Source organism: Nicotiana sylvestris, chromosome 3, assembly GCF_000393655.2.
Source record: "Nicotiana sylvestris chromosome 3, ASM39365v2, whole genome shotgun sequence".
NCBI classification, from domain to species: domain Eukaryota; kingdom Viridiplantae; phylum Streptophyta; class Magnoliopsida; order Solanales; family Solanaceae; genus Nicotiana; species Nicotiana sylvestris.
The window spans coordinates 120298112-120316273 of record NC_091059.1 but is presented as its reverse complement, the minus strand read 5'-3'; the positions used below and the strand labels follow the sequence as shown (position 1 = coordinate 120316273).

Here is an 18162-nt window from a genome sequence, read left to right as displayed (position 1 = left end):
TCTTTGCTTTACTATGTTGATTCCCTTCTTTCGTGGACAATCACTGGAGTTATGCCCAGTTTGATAACATCGGTAGCATTATCAAGTAGTTGGCCTAGCATATGGATACACTTGTGTTTGCTTTTGTGTCCCGGCCATTCGCCGGTTTCTTTTTAGCAGCTTTATCATAAGCAGACTTTACTTCTTATAGGTGGGTGCGTCCTTGTCAACAGTTATTGGTGCAGACGAAAAACGATTCTTCTCTTGCATTATCATCTCTGCCTTTAACGCCGCTCTTCGGCAATATTTCCCAACATTTGTACGCCAATCTTGTCGTAGATTGTGGGCTTTACCCGTTTAAATAATATTTGGTCGTTATAAACAAAAATTATCTAAAAAACTATATAAAGTTTAGTATGTATTCTTCAAATCATAAACTTAATATAAGATAAAAAAATTTGTCCAATGAAATATAAATTGAGACAGATTTTTCAAAGAACAAAATCTTTAATTATAGAAATATGTACTCACATAATATTCTGTCATAATTTGGTGTATTAAAATACTTGGTCAAAATATCTATACCTATTTAGTTTTAGAGATTTTATTTTTACAAAAGATGGCTATTATAGAGAGGTATTTCATAAATAGCGTACAATTATCGGTAAAAAAACTGTTATAGAGGTAAAAATATAACAAAAAAATTAATTCCGGAAAAAAATTGGCTTTTGTAGTGAAATACTATTATATAGGGTGATTGTTATAAAAAAGTCTAAAGGTCACGTGTTCGAACGGCGAAAATAGCACTAATGTTTGCATTAGGGTGTGGTGTCTACGCCATACTCCTTGACATGTTACTCCCAAAATGTTTTCGGAATGCTTTATGATAAAGAGATCTAACTTTATAGTGAAGTGGTATAGTATGATTATCTAGACATATTTCACTGGTGTAGGATCAAAACTAGTTCAAATATAAAAGGATAGAAAAGTGCAAAGTGGTTAGACCCCGGCTATTTTTACCTTAGATTCTCATCTTCTTTTAATATTTATATTTATTTAAGAAATGCTAAAAAACCCCTTTAATCGTAACATTCGCCTTCTAAACATACTTGCCTAGTTAAGCACCTTTATGGTCCCATAAGTGGCAAGCACGTAAGTATAGTGAATTAACGAACTGAGTCCATTTCCAGTATACTCCAACTGCGTGTCGCCCTCTAACTTCCCCTTTCCCGCGAAAATCTCCCTCTTCTTCAAACTCAATCTTCTCCCACTATCCCAAAATCTGGATTTCCCAATCCCACTTTCCATTTTTACATCCTTCTTTTATAATCACATTTCTCTCACTCCTCCCAAACTTAATTATCATTAATGATATCGAATACTTCTTTAATCACCATGCAATTATGAAAACCGGATTGTTATTAAATCTATAATCAACTACAATGTCGATGATATCCTCCACCTCAGACAATCTGGAGCCGGAAAAAACCCTAAATTCAATCGCCACCGGTTCATCTTCTTCCGACCGGACCCAATCGCCGTCCGTTGTGAAGTTAAGGAAGATTCCTCCCATACCCGTACGTCATCGAGTTGACGACAATGGAGAAGATGCCAATGAGGATGATGATCATGAAAGTGGAAGTGAAACATCGTCGACGAACGAGGCTTCAACTCTCGGCCTAAACCATATAAGGACGCGTTCCGCTCCATCACCTCTTAGGATTTGTAATTCTATCGTTACTCCACTGGATGTTGATGAATATAGGGGTAGAGATGGAGTCGACAACCTAGGCTCTAAATCGGCGACCTCTGTTCAAAAATCAGCTGCACATTCTTCCGAACAAGGTTGATTTCACGTTCTTTTCTACCCCGTGGAAGGAATGTGATTTGGTTTATGTATTTCCATTCAAAATCTGGATTTATTGCTTCTCTTTGGATATAATTAAGAAAATTTGACTTTAAAAACATGCCTATGCTCAATCCTTATTAGCAGCTCATTTGAAATCTCAAGACTTTGAATTTATAAATATGAAATGGTCTCTTAAATCCAAATGTTTTCATCCAAATAGGTCGCAAAATAATTCGGAAATAAGCCATGCTCCCTTGCTTTGTACTTGAAGAATATACTCCTACCAGTTATTTTACAAATGTGGTTTCTATGGAAGATTGTTTGAGAATTTTAGAATTTAACACATATCAGCCTAAATAGTGCATTGATTTTTCAGGCAAAAAGGTCCAATGGAGTCAGTCGAAACCTTTAAAAGTGCCTTCGCCATGTATTTCAAGTGCAGAGGTGAATTTACATTTTACTTTATTTGCTTTCGTTCATGACTTTATATTCCTTCTGGAACTGATTTATGCTATGTATTTGGTGAAGTAGAAATTCATTGTGATTTTGCTCATTATAGGGAAGCCATGCAGCTTTCTCCAAGGAAATGCAATCTCCGCGTTTTCAGGCTATACTGCGAGTTACCAGTGGTCGTAGAAAGAGAATTCCAGACATCAAGAGCTTCTCTCATGAACTAAATTCAAAAGGAGTCCGCCCACTTCCATTCTGGAAGTCTCGTGCTCTTGGGCGTATGGAAGTATGTCGCCTTTTCTTAGCTCCAGTTATGCCTTCGTTTTGGTTTTCTAATTGCACTACCTAGTGTTAGTTTGTGTTTTGGCTTGGTTTGCTTGCCATTGCCCCTCCCCTATTATCGTTCCTGGGCCGAGGGTCTACCGGAAACAGCCTCTCTATCTTTTAAAGGTAGGGGTAAGGTTTGTGTACACACTACCCTCCCCAAACCCCACTTGTGGGAATACACTGGGTTTGTTGTTGTAATTTTCTGAGGCCCTGAACAGCTTATCCTTCTTTTACTGTTTGATACTTGATAATTTAGCAGTTTCTCTGTATGCCATTTTACAGGAAATCATGGTGATGGTACGAGCAAAATTTGACAAGTTAAAGGAAGAGGTCAACGCTGACCTAGGCATCTTTGCAGGAGATTTGGTTGGTATACTCGAGAAGACTTTAGAAACTCATCCTGAATGGAGAGAGAGGTTGGAAGATTTGTTGGTTACAGCTAGGCGTTGCGCTAAGATGTCACCAAGTGAATTCTGGTCAAAGTGTGAAGGCATTGTTCAGAGTCTAGATGACCACCGTCAAGAGCTACCTATGGGAACCCTTAAGCAAGCGCACACCCACCTTCTGTTTATTCTTACTCGTTGCACTAGACTTGTGCAGTTCCAAAAGGAGAGTGGTTATGAAGAAGACCACATTTTGACTTTTCACCAACTTAGTGACCTCGGATTTTATCCAGAACGACTTAGTGGGTCCAAAAGCCAGGACTTAAGTGCAACAAGAGGTCAAAAGTTCGTCGGACACGAGCAAAGTAATCTGGCTGTTAAACAAGAGCAAATAAGTGAAGTTGGAGACACCTTGGACGTTAGCACTGCAAAAAGTGTCGCTTCTGCCGCTGCAAGCTACCGAATGTCGTCTTGGAAGAAACTTCCTTCTGCAGCTGAAAGAAGCCGTATGGGCCACGACTCTGTTGAAACAACCCCGTCCAAAGGCAAAACTGATGGTCTGCAACACAAAGAGGAGATGGATAGTTTTGGAAACACTCCATTATGCCACCCTGAGCATTCTGAGGAAACCTCAAAGATTAAGAAGGTCAATTGGGGAATGTGGGATCAACCTTGCTTGTCATATGAAGATTCATTTATTTGCCGAATATGTGAAGTTGAAATACCAACTGTGTACGTAGAACAGCACTCGAGAATATGTACAATTGCTGATAGATGTGATCTAAAGGGCTTGACAGTAAATGAACGACTAGAAAGAGTTGTGGATACTCTTGAAAGAATACTTGAATCATGGACACCGAAGAGCATGGACACAGGGGCAGGAAGTCCTAATGTATCACGAGGGTCTACATTGAATATGCCTGAAGAGTTGGATGCCTTGTTAGTCAAGCAGAATGGCTTGTCTCGACGATGCTCTGAAGACATGCTAGATTATCTTCCTGAGTCTGATAGTAGATGCCTTCGGGATAATGTCAACTGCTTGACTGACATATCTAAGAAACAGTCATCAGTCGGGTGCTTAACGCCTCGGTCACCTTTAGTGACTCCACGAACTAGCCAGATCGAACTGATGCTGAGTGGACGAAGAATGGTATCTGAACATGAAAATTATCAGCAGGTACAGAATATGATAGGAATTACTATGGTACTGTCCTCTCAGTTCTGGACGTTTTCCTGAGGTTACTCATTTTACTCTGACCTTTACATTTGGAATCTACCATGTATAGCTAAAATCATTTTACTCTGACCTTTATGTGATGCTGCTTGTTTTACTTTTAGACAACTATTAAAAAAGCTACAATGCATGCTGAAGCATACAAACTATAGAAGATTTCTTGAACTATACTTTTTAGCCAAATTTCTATTACTTGTGCAATGGAGAGTAGGACATCCCGATCTTATACAAGAAAATTTTCTGGAACAAAGGTTGGTGTTGTTGTTATGCTCCAGTATAGGTCATTATAACAAAGCTGGTTTCTTCTTATGGACAATTAAAGGGCTTTGTGCTATTTACTCTTCTCATCAGATACAGATCTTTTAGGCCTTGTCTGGTAAAATTTGTTTTATCTGTTAAGAGACTTATTTAAGCATGCATCCAAGTTACCTATCACATATTTGCAGCTGTTTTGACCTCCTAGTTCTTGCTCAAACATACTTTAATATTCTTGATTGGTAGTTCAGCAATTGCATATAGTGACAGATGTTGAAGTAAAAAGCTTCTTCTGTGATTGAGATTGTTGGGACTGTATCTGGTTCTGTAATTGACAGCTAATGTAATTCTGCTATATGTCATTTTACAATTATATTAGTTATTAGTAGATCTCATTACTTTAGTAGTTCTCTTGGAGTTATGAATTTGGAAGAAAATGTGTGAGAAGATTATCATAAAATAGTTATCCCATTTGGTTTGAAAATAAAATCTGTAAAATGGTGAGCTGATATCTAGCAATTATGAGACACTAATATCAAACATAGTCAGGTGCTATATTATTACTGTATCTGGTAGCTGGAGTTCAATACAGGAAGCATCTATGAGTTGCAGCAGTAATACAAATGGATTTTTAAAACAAGAAGGCCAAGGCTTTCTAAGCGCCAAATCCTTTTGGTTCATGTACATAGTTGATGCCCCTTTCATAAGGATTTCAACTCTCTCTCTCTCCAACTCTTTTTGGTCCACGACATGGTTAATGAGGCCTTCAAAAGATTCCCATTGTAAATTTGCCTTTTCCAAACTTCATGTTTTTGATCTCTCTCTCTCTCTCTCTCTCTCTCTCTCTGTTCCTTCTACATTCTTTACTTGTATGTTTTATTTTTATTTGTAATGCCCTACAGCCCATAAGGCATTATCATAAACTGTGGCAAACTTGTCATGAGTGCTTATTTATTGAAATAATTCTTTTGTATTTTAAATGAAACTACTTGGAAAAGCTTAACGTAATGTAACTAAGAGTGTTTTCAAGTCAAGAAAAATAAGAAACTAGCTGGAGGGAATAAAAGACGACCGGATGTAGTACAATAAACAGACCAGTTTAGCCCCATAATGTTGAAGTTAGTAGCAGGAATTTCAGAATGATTTTTAGGTTGACACATTTAGGAGTACCGAGCCACCAACTAAGCTACTATTGGAAGTTGGTTGTTTATTAGTAGTATAAATTGTTGGGCATTATCTTCATATTCCGGTTTTTGTCATAGTTTTGACATTTGTGCTGTCAGCCACCCAATTGATGTTTAAATAGTATAGGTTCCTTGCTTGTTTTATCAATTCGACGTTGATTAAGTCGGTTAATTACATCGTGGAGAATCATGGCAGATAAATAAGCTATTGGATATTACTCGATCAGTTGCCAACGCAAACAACAATGATTACAGTACATTGGAATACTTGCTTGACCGACTAGAAGACCTAAAATATGCAATTCAGGAAAGGAAGGTGGATGCTCTTGTTGTTGAGACCTTCGGGAGACGTATTGAGAAACTATTGCAGTGAGTTCTATCATTCTTGTAAATTTTCGTAAAAATGATACACTGTCCACAGAAATTAAGAGAAGTTTATGTTTTGATTTTAGTTCATCTTTGACCTCAGACGTCATTCTACTTCTAATTTGCATGTTTACTCAAACTCTACAGGGAGAAATATGTATTACTTTGTGGGCACATTGAAGATGAAAAAGTGGAACCATCCAATACCACAGGTGATGAGGACAGTTCAACGGAAGATGATACAAGTCGTAGTGTGCGTGCAAGCCCTATAAATACAGTGTCCAAGGATCGAACATCTATTGAAGATTTTGAAATTATAAAACCAATCAGCAGGGGAGCTTTTGGGAGAGTTTTCCTGGCCAAGAAAAGGGCAACAGGTGACTTATTTGCAATCAAGGTAAAAACTGTGTCCAATTGAAGGATAGTAATTTCAAGTAATTTGCAGGAGATCTTCCTATTATTCTGCATATATGTTAGATGTTGAAACTAGCTGAAACTAACACACACACTCACCCCCCCCCTACATACATCCATGATTCCGTCCACTGATTTATTCAAAATCAAAGTCTGGAAGCTTCCTTCTCCTGAATCTATCACATCTTATATATCAAAAACTATTCTCTATAAAAAACTAATGACCTGTTAGGTCTCAGAATTTTCGTTGTCTATAGTTCTGTTGTTTGAACTATGTTCTCTGTCTTTCTGTCAAACCTACCAATCATATTGACTTTGCATTTTTTGCTATTTTTTCTGCCCATTTTAGGTTGTAACTCCATTCCCTGAACTTTATCGACCATATTTTTCACAGGTTTTGAAAAAGGCTGACATGATACGCAAAAACGCAGTAGAAAATATATTGGCCGAGAGAGATATTTTAATATCAGTCCGCAATCCTTTTGTGGTTAGTCGATCTCTTCTCTTTTATGAATCAAGTTTAGGCTAATTGAAATTAACGGATATCACACTGTTAAAATAAGAAACGAGGCACTTCTAAGAAACCATACTAATGGATTATCTGGTGGTGAACAGGTCCGCTTTTTTTACTCCTTCACATGCAGGGATAATCTTTATCTGGTCATGGAGTACCTAAATGGTGGGGATCTTTTCTCATTACTGAGAAATTTGGGCTGCTTAGAGGAAGATATGGCACGTATATACATTGCAGAACTAGTAAGGACTAGTTTTATAGGCTTGCCAAACTTTGGCATCCTACCAACTTTTCTGCCGTTCCCAGAAATGGTATATAGATCTTATTTGTCTTGTCCTATCCAGGTTCTTGCATTGGAGTATCTACATTCGTTAAATATCATTCACAGAGATTTGAAGCCAGATAACTTATTGATAGGTCCGAGCGGTCACATCAAGGTCAAAAATACTTTTATGCAGCTTAGTACTCTTTTTACTTGTTAATCTTTACATTATAAAAAAAAGTAGTCTTTTTTACTTTGTTGAAAGGTCCAAAAACTCGAACGTCTGAATTATTGTTGTTAACCTGAGTTGAATTTCAGGCATTGTTTAAAGGATTTGACATCTTCTGTGACTTTTATTTTTTTTTAGTTTCCTAGTTCTCACAATCTAATTGTTATAATTACAGTTAACAGATTTTGGGCTCTCAAAGGTTGGTCTCATCAATAGCACTGATGACTTAGCAGGACCATCAGTGCCAAGTTCTGCCTTTCTTGGGGAAGATAAACCCAAGATGGAAGAGCAATCACTCAAAAGAGAACAGAGGCAAAAGAATTCAGTTGTTGGCACCCCTGATTATCTAGCACCGGAGATACTTCTCGGCATGGGACATGGTTTGGACTTACCTCATGATTGATCTTACATAGTCACAAACTACTCCCTCTTCCCAGTTTATGAAGCACATTGTCCCTTTTGGAACATCTGAAAATTTTGACAAACTCCTACTCTTATGTCTCCATTACTAGCATCAAGAATTCACATTTAAACATGTAACTTTTCACGTACAAATCAACTTTGGAAAACTATTCTGAAAGTTCTTTCTACTTTCACCTATAATATTCTTAAACAAAATCAATGTCTTAATCCACGCTTAGTTCAAATCGTGTCTGATAAGTTGGAGAGAGTTAGTGCATATGTTTTTATGCAAGTTGTTTCATTGTGATTTCAGCTAAAATAAATCTATTTTTTCCAGGTGTAACAGCTGATTGGTGGTCAGTGGGTGTTATTTTGTTTGAGCTTCTTGTTGGTCTTCCTCCTTTTAATGCAGAACATCCTCAGGTATGCTTGCTGTATCCAATAAGACAACAAGACAACTCTGCAGTTTTTTTCTTTTGTAGAGATTATTATTCTTTTGGACATTGTCATTGGTGATTGCCTTCCCTTGTTGCTTAAATTTTAAGATTTCAATGTTCATTATATATATATATATATATATATATATGTAAAAATCAACTTTATATTCTGATTAGATCAATATAAAATGCTTTTCGAATCTCATTGAACAACAAATGTACTAATTACTTAACAACTCCTCTTAACCAGGATTTTCCTTTCTCCTTTTGCAACTTTTAGACTAACAGCTAACTCTAGCCTGCTTTTCCCGCTAAGATGGATATGACAGATTTGTAGTCCTGCAGGATGATTCATCCTCATTGTAGACTGTGACAGATAGGTTGACTTGAAGCATGAACTCTGATGATTGTGTCCATCTTTTTTCAAATTTTATGCTGAACCTCCTCTCTAATTTTCATAAAATTTATTGTTGAAGATGAGAAATATGTTAGATGTGGATGAGAGTGTTCGTTCCATGGTTATAACACACTAGTGATGATGTTTATGATTCTGAAAGGCCATAATGTAATTAATGTCTTCCTTCATGTGTGCATGGCTAATAAGAACGAATGAGCTGCTCCAGTTAGAATATCCACGTCGATTGTGGTTCTTTAAAGTTGAGTATCCTGTTTTCTTAAGTTGACAGTTCTGGTATTCTGTAATATTGAGTTATATAACTGACTACGTTGTGCTAATTTTGTCATACATTCTCGATGGTAATACAATTCATTTTGAATGCTTTGGTTGTTAAGAATGATCAATGTGGAACAGTTTGCTTTTCCGGAGATTTAATTCTTGGATTATGACCTATTGTATTAAACCCAGATTACTTCTCAGGGGCGCTTAGGTTTCTTTCCATTCTGTTGGTGCTGCTATAATAATTTTATGAACCTATTTAAAAGCCAAGATGCTTTTAACTTTATTTATTTATTCTATGTCATTTGAGTTTTGCAAAAAGGACTTCTCTGTGGATGGAAAATTGTTCTTTGCTCCGATTGGGCAACTTCTCTAAGATAGAAATCATTTGTTCTTCGACTTTTGAGGAAGTTTGTTAAACAATTTTGTTATGCATGTGTAAACATGTGGCATAACCTAATATCAAGTGCTTCTATTTTGTTGCAGCAAATTTTTGACAATATCATTAACAGGGACATACCTTGGCCTAAGATACCAGAAGAAATGAGCTTGGAAGCATATGACTTAATTAACAAGTAAGTCCTGCAACAAAAGTCTTGGTTTTTGGTAATTATCAGAAATACTTGTGATTCTAACTTCGCAAAAGCCAACAAATTCCCTTTCATCTACCGTGGGAGTTATTATTTGCTTTCTAGGAAAATTACAAAAATAAAGGTTGATATTTCCAGTTTCTTTCACATGACTGAATAATCTATACTACTCATAAAAGTCTCAGTAGCTAGTATCAGGAAGGTACTTGGCACATGATTGAGAAGCTGCCTACTTCTGTGCTTAATTTCATTTTTTGCTTTCTCTAGGTTGCTGAATGAAAACCCAGTTCAAAGGTTAGGTGCAACAGGGGCAGGAGAGGTGAAAATTCCCCATTACCAAGTCACACTGAATTCCAGCCACTTCTAAACTATGAAATGTAAAAGAAAATTCAAGTTTATTCCCTTTCACCTTCTTTATTTTAACAGGTAAAGCGACATCTTTTCTTCAGAGATATCAACTGGGACACACTTGCAAGGCAAAAGGTTTCTTTCTCTTTCTGTCTTTCTCTCCATTCCTCCAACAAAAAGGATTTGGTCAGGAGGAACTTTTAATGCTATAATTAATTGTCGACAGGCTACGTTTGTCCCGTCTGCTGATGCACATGACACTAGCTATTTTATGAGCCGTTACATTTGGAATCCAGAAGATGAGAATGTCAATGGAGGTAGTGATTTTTATGAGTTGAGTGAGAGTGGCAGTGCCTCATGTAGCAGCAGTTCATACAGCAATCTACAGGATGAAGAGGTATAGATTTCTCTAATTTGCAGAGCATTTCTATAGCTAAAATCTAATTACGACCTGGGCCACCTGGATTTCTGACAGAAGGATTACCGGTTTATACCTGTCTGCCCTTTGACCCTCTGATATTCAAAATAGATAAAATCACTCTACCCGCAAAGTTCTGGTATATGTTGTTGGTATCCCGTTCTAACTCATAATTTGTCATGACAGGGAGATGAATGCGGTAATCTAGCAGAGTTTAGTACCCCTGCCCTGAATGTGAACTACTCCTTCAGTAATTTTTCATTTAAGGTAAGAAATGCTGCCTGGCTATGATCCTATTGTTTGAGTAATGTACATGAAGATGGTGTTATCTCTGTTTAGTTGCTTTACATCTCTTTTGTGATGAATTCTAGAGTATTGACAAGCACATTTGACCTGATAAGTCTTGCTGTAGTTTGAGAGACTCTTGGACACGATAGCTTTGATTACTATATTTCTCTAATCAAATGTGCTAACTGACCTCTTCTCTCTGTTCTTCATTCTCCCCTCTCTCTCTCATTTGCTTCTCTCTTTCTTCTTTGGATGCTTCCAGAACTTGTCACAGCTGGCTTCTATTAATTATGATTTAGCCGGAAAGACTCCTAAAGAATCAGAGGAAGCTGAAAACGCATCTGTTTCTTGAGAAAAGGATTTTACTGCTTCCGCAGTTACATGTTGCCTCACTTTGTTTCTAAGTGCCGGCGACGTTTTCCGCAACGAAAATGTGATGGCATCATGTGGAATAGGCTCTATCCTCCACCTCAGCTAAGGCCTCCAGGTGAAGAGATGATTATTTGGTTAAAACCTCTGCCTCCTGCCAAATTAAGGATTGTGCAGCAGATTGTACCGCGTTGACATTCAGGAGGACCTAAGAGATGTCAACGCTGTGGAGAATATGTAGATGCCACTTAATTGCACCCTTCTCTTCTCCTCAACCCCTTTTGTCAGGGATTTTGTATATAAGTGGTCTTAAATATGTTAAAATTTTGCAGTTTATCAGTGTTCAGGCCTTAAACTGACCGTTGAACCGCTTTCAAGGCTTTTGGTTGTCCAAATAGTAGGCATCTCTGGTGTTCCTGAGTTTGTCCGTGTCACTGGGAAGCCCAAGTTTAGATTCTCAATATTGAATATCAAAAAGCCATAACCGAATTCTGGGGAAAGGAAAAAAAGGCATAACCAAATCAGTTTTGGAGGCCATCAAAGTTGCTCCTCCCTAGCCAAGAACGTTTTCTTGATTGAAGCTGGAAGTTTCACTGGAGTAGAAGGGAGCAAATCACTGTAATTTCCAGAAACTCTTCCAAAATAATGAAGTGTCTGATTCCTGATTGTCACTGCAGCAAAACACATTTGCTGAGATTAGTTATTTAACAGTTATTGGTTAGATACTCATCTTGATATTCTTTTTCTTCTTCCCCTAGAATTGGTTGTTCCAATGGTAAGTGGTAGACGGTGACGTCTTTCTGTTTTTTATTTTTTAATTAATTTCTTATTGTTGCAATATTTCGAAGAGAACGTGAAGGACCGAATTAGACCAAGACATAAAGGAAAATTAACGTGACGAATCTTGTAAATATTTATAATATCTTTTCAAACTTTCACTCCATTTCTTCCCTAAGAAACTACGAAAGAAAAACTCGAAAGTCATAGATGCTTCTTTAAACTTGGCACCAAATATGAGGTAAATACTTGAATTTTGCTAGTGACCATTTATACATCATTTCTGCAGAGTAAAGGTGCCTAACTAATCACTAAGCAAAATTAAAGTGTCTACTTGGCAGTTGGTGTTAAATTTAAGGGGTTATTCATGAAGTTTGCCAAAGCAAAAAAGAGCTTTTTAAAAGCCACCTTTTTCCAAAAGTGACTAAAAGGACTTCAAAACTTGGAAAAATTTAATAAGCTTCAGAAAAGGCAAAAAGCTAATTTCACTTTATTAGCAAACCAAGTTTGAGTTTGATCAAACTCATACCAGACTGATATTGGGATTAAGAGGTATTGAAGTACTACCAAACAAAGAAAAGAACAAAAGAGAAAGAAATTTGTTAGTAACTTAAGATTAGGCATAAAATACCGACTTAATAAGAAAAGGTCATTCAACTTAGTAGTTGTAGTAATTTGTTAATACCAGCACTACCAAATTACTCAAAAGGGAAAAAGGTCATTCAATGTAATTCGTGCAAGAAAACAATTTTATGGACAACTTAGAAACTTTTCTAAATTAGACCCACTTAAAGATTACTTTTTTGGATTTTTCAGTAGTAGACATAGAAGGCTGATTTTGATTCAATCGGTTACGATTATAACCCTAGGGCCTTAGGTATAAAGTCTAAACTCAAAAAGTCATTGAAGAAGCGGAGAGACCCAAACCCGATTTGGAAACGGTGCCGACAACTGTTGCAGCGGTTATGGGACTCTAACGTGCGCACAGATATTGTTTATGTGACACTCACTCACTTCAGTCGACGTGCTTTTTCAACACTGAAATCCAAACCCAGGAGAGAGAGAGAATCATTCCAATTTTTTTCCAAAAAAGAAAAGGAATAGGAGGATCAGAGATGTACAGGAGGCGTTTGACTTCACTCCCTCTCTTCTTTTCCCATTTTCACCAGGTATGTATTTTACCACAATTGATCCAATCTCTTTGGCTTTGCTGCTGCAAACCTCTCAATATTGTTGTCAATTTCTCTGGATATTATTATCTACTGTAAATAGGTGAAAAGAGCTGACCAGCTGAAGATTTATCAAGCTTTTTCTACTGAAATTATCAACCCGGTAATTCGTTTTGTTTTTGTTGTTCAGCGCTATTCGAATTTTTTTTTCTATTGCATTATTTTTAGCATTTCTTACGGTGAATTAATTTTCCTACGAAATGTTATTGACTCCTGTTTTTTTCCCTTTTTTTCCCTTTGTTACGCGTGTAGGTAGAAAGTGAAAGCTCTTCCACAAGAAATAGCCCTTATGTCGCTTTTGTTTTGGGTAACTAAATTCACTTTTTAGTCTATTTGATTGCATTATTCAGACACTGATTTTTTCTAGTTTATCTTGTCGGAATTTGGTTAATATCTCTAGGATTTTCAGTATATGGGTTCTTGATTCTAGAAAAGGCAGCTAACTAATTTCTGAATAGATCATTTGTACGTATTATTACTAGGTACTGCCAAACTTGTAAGGAGCATTGTAGCTCTGCCCCTGATTTATCTCTTCAATGATTATCCCAATTAAATCTTTTCTTAATTGTAGCTAGTCTGAGATAGATATCTCTCCGACCTTGGAGTAGACCGTGCTACTTTTTTGTTGTTGTTGATAATTATTACTACCCCTTAGTCTCAAACAAGTCGGGGCCGGCAATACGAATCCTCACCTACCACGATTCTCCATTCAAATCATCTCCTTCCAATATTGTTTGCTAAAGTATGTGTTGTTTCTCTTCTTCATTTTGGGGGGGGGGGGTTTAAGGGGATGGAACACCACCAGTTTTTATTTGAGAATGTTGATAGTGGTTCTCATTTAATTTAAGCCAAAGATAAAATGAGGTACAAAGATTTCTTTATGGCAAAGTGGACATTTTCATGATACTGATTAGGACACTCTTATTGGAATGAAGAGAATAAGTCTAGAAGTAACTGTTGGTGTATGAACAAAGTCCGACATTGATAGTTAATAAGAACAAGAAGCCTGAGAAATGGCTACCACATCCAAGGAAGGCCGCAGGCTTGCAAATTACCCAATCCTGACATGGGGAGTTAGTGACAATAAATAACAATACCGGACTCTTTGAGTCTGGTAATTGGAATGAGTACAATCTAGATCCCTTAACAAGGATCCATTGGAGGGCAAGTCTGTTCCAACAGCCACGGTAATTCCAGCTCCAATAGCGTATATTTAAGTTGTTGCAGTTAAAAAGCTCGTAGTTGGACTTTGGGATGGGCCGATCGGTGGAACATACCAGTTTTCTTTTGAGAATTTTGATACTGGTTCTCATTTAATCATGTATTACATTAAGCAAAAGATAATGAGGTACAAATGTTTCTTTATGGCAAGGTAGACATTTTCATGATACTGATTAGGACACTCTTATTTGAATGAAGAGAATGAGTCTAGAAGTAATTGTTGGTTGTATGAACAAAATCCCACATTGGTAGTTAATAAGAGCAAGAACCTACTTATAAGGTGTAGGGATACTCCTAAATTGTGTGATGCCTTTCGAGTAAAACCGAGAGGGCTAGGCCCGAGCAGACAATGTCACACGATGTTAAAAGTATCTTCGGGCTGGCTTAGCCCAACAATAATGTGTCATATTGCTTATTATGTCTGTCTATGAGCAACCTATGCTCATAATCACTTTTTTATTTTATTTTATTAAAACAGTGTTTAACCATATACGTTGCAACTTTATATCAAATTTTCTTTATGCTTGCGTGAGCAGAAATTTGTCGCGTTCACTTAAGAGTTTGCCTTCATCTCATTCTTTGCTAGTTTGTAGTGGAAAGTGATAAATATAGGTCGCATTGCAGACAACCTATAATATCGTCTTGTTTAATGTTTATGGAGACGCTAGTACATACATTCCCCTTTATTGGCAGTTTTTCAGCTAAAGTTCTACACGTGAGTATACATAGGAATATGTCTGTTGCATTTACTGTTTTCTAGATTTTTGGGGTAAAATATGGAATTACTGAGCAGTTATGCTGTCCTTTTAGGTGGTCCTGGTAGTGGTAAAGGTACTCAATGCCTGAAGATTGCTGAAACTTTTGGGTTCGAACACATAGGTGCAGGAGATCTACTGAGGAAAGAGATGTATTCCAGCACTGAGGAGGGGTATGAATTTCATGTTTCCATTGTGGATTTTTAGTTCAGGTCCCACAAAATTTTGTAATATCTTTCCATCTGAATTCAGTGAATTCCATGTTTCCATTGTGGATTTTTAGTTCAGGTCCCACAAAATTTTGTAATATCTTTCCATCTGAATTCAGTGCCATGATTCAAAAGCTAATGAGGGAAGGAAGTATTGCTCCATCAGAGGTGACTGTCAAGCTGATTCAAAAGGCAATTGAATCAGCTGAAAATCGTAAGTTTCTAATTGATGGTTTTCCAAGAAGTGAAGAGAACCGGACGGCATATGAAAGGATTGTAAGTTCCTTTGATGAAATTATTTGCTTCTCTAGTCTTTAAATGTAATGAGCATTGTCAGTTAAACTGGATATTCTCTAGCCATGTTTAGTTATTTAAAGGAACTTCATTCCAGTTTACCTGGTGCACTGCGAAGTTGGTGATCCTGTTGTTGATTTTAAAGATTATGAAGTTCAGATGTGAATGCAGATTGGTGCTGAACCAAACTTTGTGCTTTTCTTTGATTGCCCTGAAGAAGTAATGGTCAAACGAGTATTGAACCGGAATGAGGTGACTGCTTTTATGTTTTACGTTTGTCCTGAAGAGGAAAAGATAATATAACATTTCTTTTTCAGGGGCGAGTTGATGATAATGAACATACAGTCAAGGAGCGCCTAAAAGTATATAAAGCTGTAACTCTTCCTGTAGTCAACCACTATGCCAAGAAAGGAAAGCTTTACAAGGTACTCTTTCCTATGGTGACAACTTGTTCTAAAATGTTGAGAATTTCTGCTTTACGAGGCCTTTTATTCTCCCCTTTTTCCCCTTCCATGTTAAAAAAGGTGCTATATATTTGTTAGTTGTTTTTTTGGCGTATCCTGTTCATCTTGAACCAAGCAACTTACTCGTGTATCACTTTTTATTCACAAAAAAAAAAAAAAAACGAATTCATGCAGATCGATGGTACTGGAACTCAGGAAGAGATATTTGAACGAGTCCGGCCAATTTTCAGTTCATTGAGGTATATTTGCATTCTGCTGCTGCCAACTCCCCAGGCGCATATATATATATATATATATATATATATATATATATATACATACATACATACATACATACATACATATATTATATGCATCAAGATCATGATAGTTACCTTATTACTTCTTGGGGACACAAATTTTGACTACTGGATGTTTATGTTCTCTCTTTCAATTCTTCTCGATTGATCTTTTTTCTTGCAACTGTTTTGTACCTAACTAGGGTATTGCTCTCACTTGATCTCTTCTTTCTTCCACCTTTTGCCTTTGTTGAAAAGTGTCACTATGTCCAATGTGGAAACATATTCATGGCTCAATTTTTGTTTAAGCAGCTCATTGGTATAAACCGACAGCCTCCAGAAGTATAGGAATGAAGTAGTTGAATCTGCTGCAGGAAAGTACACAAGAGCAGAGATCAATTTATGGAAGAAAAGGAAAAGTGAAAAGGCAAATTGCAATGTCCAGCTTTTGATTTTTGTTACCCTGCTTTTGCGGTGAGCAATATAGATCAGAGTCGTAATCTTGAAAATAAATTCCATTCCTCTACCTCCTCTGGGCCAATCTTAGTGGAACCCAAAACCATCGACCAATATAGATGAATCTGCCTCTCATACGGCAAGTTTACAGATTGTCTTTTTCTTTCCGAATTTGTTGTAATTGTTATACGTTACCTTATCTTTTTCATGCTATAACCAATATTGTATACATACACGTATAAGGAGGAGTCTTTGTTCTAATAAATCGCTTCTGCAGTCAATCCCTAGTCAAAAGTTCTGCAATGTGTTATATTTCTTGGAAGATGCTGAAAATAAAATTACAGGCAATTATTAATGATCTTTATCCTGTCCTCAACCCATATTTAATGCATTCGAATGAATGGTTTCTTTGCAGTTTGATTGTATTAGGATAAATATTTAAGGAAGTCTTCATATGGTATTATGCAGCTATTAGATTCTAACTTCTAAGCACATCGACAGTAAATAACTTGAAATATTTAAAGAGAAAACATGAAAGGACCAATGCTATCTGCAGTTCCTTCTCCGCCATTCCGTTACTAATTAGCTTATCTGTTTCATCTCAGTTCCTTGCTAATATGTGGACTACCTTGATATCATTATGGAAATATAGCCATTCAGCACCTACCAGTTATGTATTCTAAGGTTAGCACCATTACATAAATTAGATGTCCCATTCGCAAAACAAAAGTTATTTGCAACATAACACGACATAACAGTGCTTCTTTGAGTTCATGGGTATCCAAAGCTAGATAAATTGTGACAAACATCTTTGGATAAGTTCTTTTTACATAAAAAAGACCCCGACTGTCTGCTAGGATAGATAGCTGCCTTCGTGAAGTACGGTGGTGCTGCGAAATGGAGTTTCATATCTGCTTTGGCCAACTTTGATCCTTCTTTTGCCAAAAGATGTGTCACTATTTTCATCTTTGACTTAGCAGCAATTCTTGATTTATGGACGCACGTAACACATTATATCCAACAGCTTAGTGTCAAGATATTCAATAAGGCAAATTGAACTAACACTACTAGAAATCCGGGTTTTAGCGACCACAAAGAGCGACCCACGTTGATCTGTTTATTCAAAATATCGACCAAAACCCGTCCAAACAGGCTTGGTCGCTATTTTAGTGGTCGCTTTTATATACCGACCAAAGTTGGTCGCTAATTACCGACCAAAGTTGATCGCAAAGGTAAAAGGACCAACTGTGCAATTTAAAGCACATACCGACCAACTTTGGTCGGTAACATATTTTAATAATTTAATTTTACTGACCAAAGTTGGTCGGTGTATGTAAATTACGTTATATTATTAATTATTAAAATTTAAAGATTAGCGACCAAAGTTGGTCAGTAAATTAAAATATATATTTTTTTAAAAAATTAAAATTTAAAAATTAGCAACCAAAGTTGGTCGGTAAATGTTAAATCTGGGTAATCCTTGTTCATTAACCGACCAACTTTGG

At 36.8% G+C, this 18162-nt stretch overlaps 2 protein-coding genes across 3 annotated transcripts; both read left to right on the top strand.

Moving 5' to 3' along the window:
• The first annotated feature begins 1153 nt into the window (after nt 1-1153).
• LOC104225795 (probable serine/threonine protein kinase IRE) lies at nt 1154-11713 on the top strand. The gene is made up of 17 exons (XM_009777660.2): nt 1154-1824; nt 2205-2272; nt 2388-2564; nt 2888-4165; nt 5858-6030; nt 6175-6424; nt 6836-6928; nt 7057-7197; nt 7300-7392; nt 7622-7826; nt 8186-8271; nt 9448-9536; nt 9819-9870; nt 9978-10034; nt 10126-10296; nt 10504-10584; nt 10868-11713. The coding sequence occupies exons 1-17, from the start codon at nt 1422-1424 to the stop codon at nt 10955-10957; spliced, it is 3507 nt and encodes a 1168-aa protein (XP_009775962.1). The 5' UTR covers nt 1154-1421; the 3' UTR covers nt 10958-11713.
• Nucleotides 11714-12419: 706 nt separating this feature from the next.
• Nucleotides 12420-16938, top strand: LOC104225796 (probable UMP-CMP kinase 2). Of its 2 annotated transcripts, none has more exons than XM_070170987.1 (9): nt 12420-12920; nt 13024-13083; nt 13233-13287; nt 15012-15129; nt 15285-15441; nt 15631-15711; nt 15777-15884; nt 16098-16162; nt 16576-16938. In XM_070170987.1, the coding sequence occupies exons 1-9, from the start codon at nt 12867-12869 to the stop codon at nt 16622-16624; spliced, it is 747 nt and encodes a 248-aa protein (XP_070027088.1). In that variant the 5' UTR covers nt 12420-12866; the 3' UTR covers nt 16625-16938. The 2 variants fall into 2 exon arrangements, with proteins under 2 accessions (XP_070027088.1, XP_009775963.1); XM_009777661.2 differs by having other exon boundaries at nt 12429-12920; nt 16514-16938.
• Nucleotides 16939-18162: the final 1224 nt, after the last annotated feature.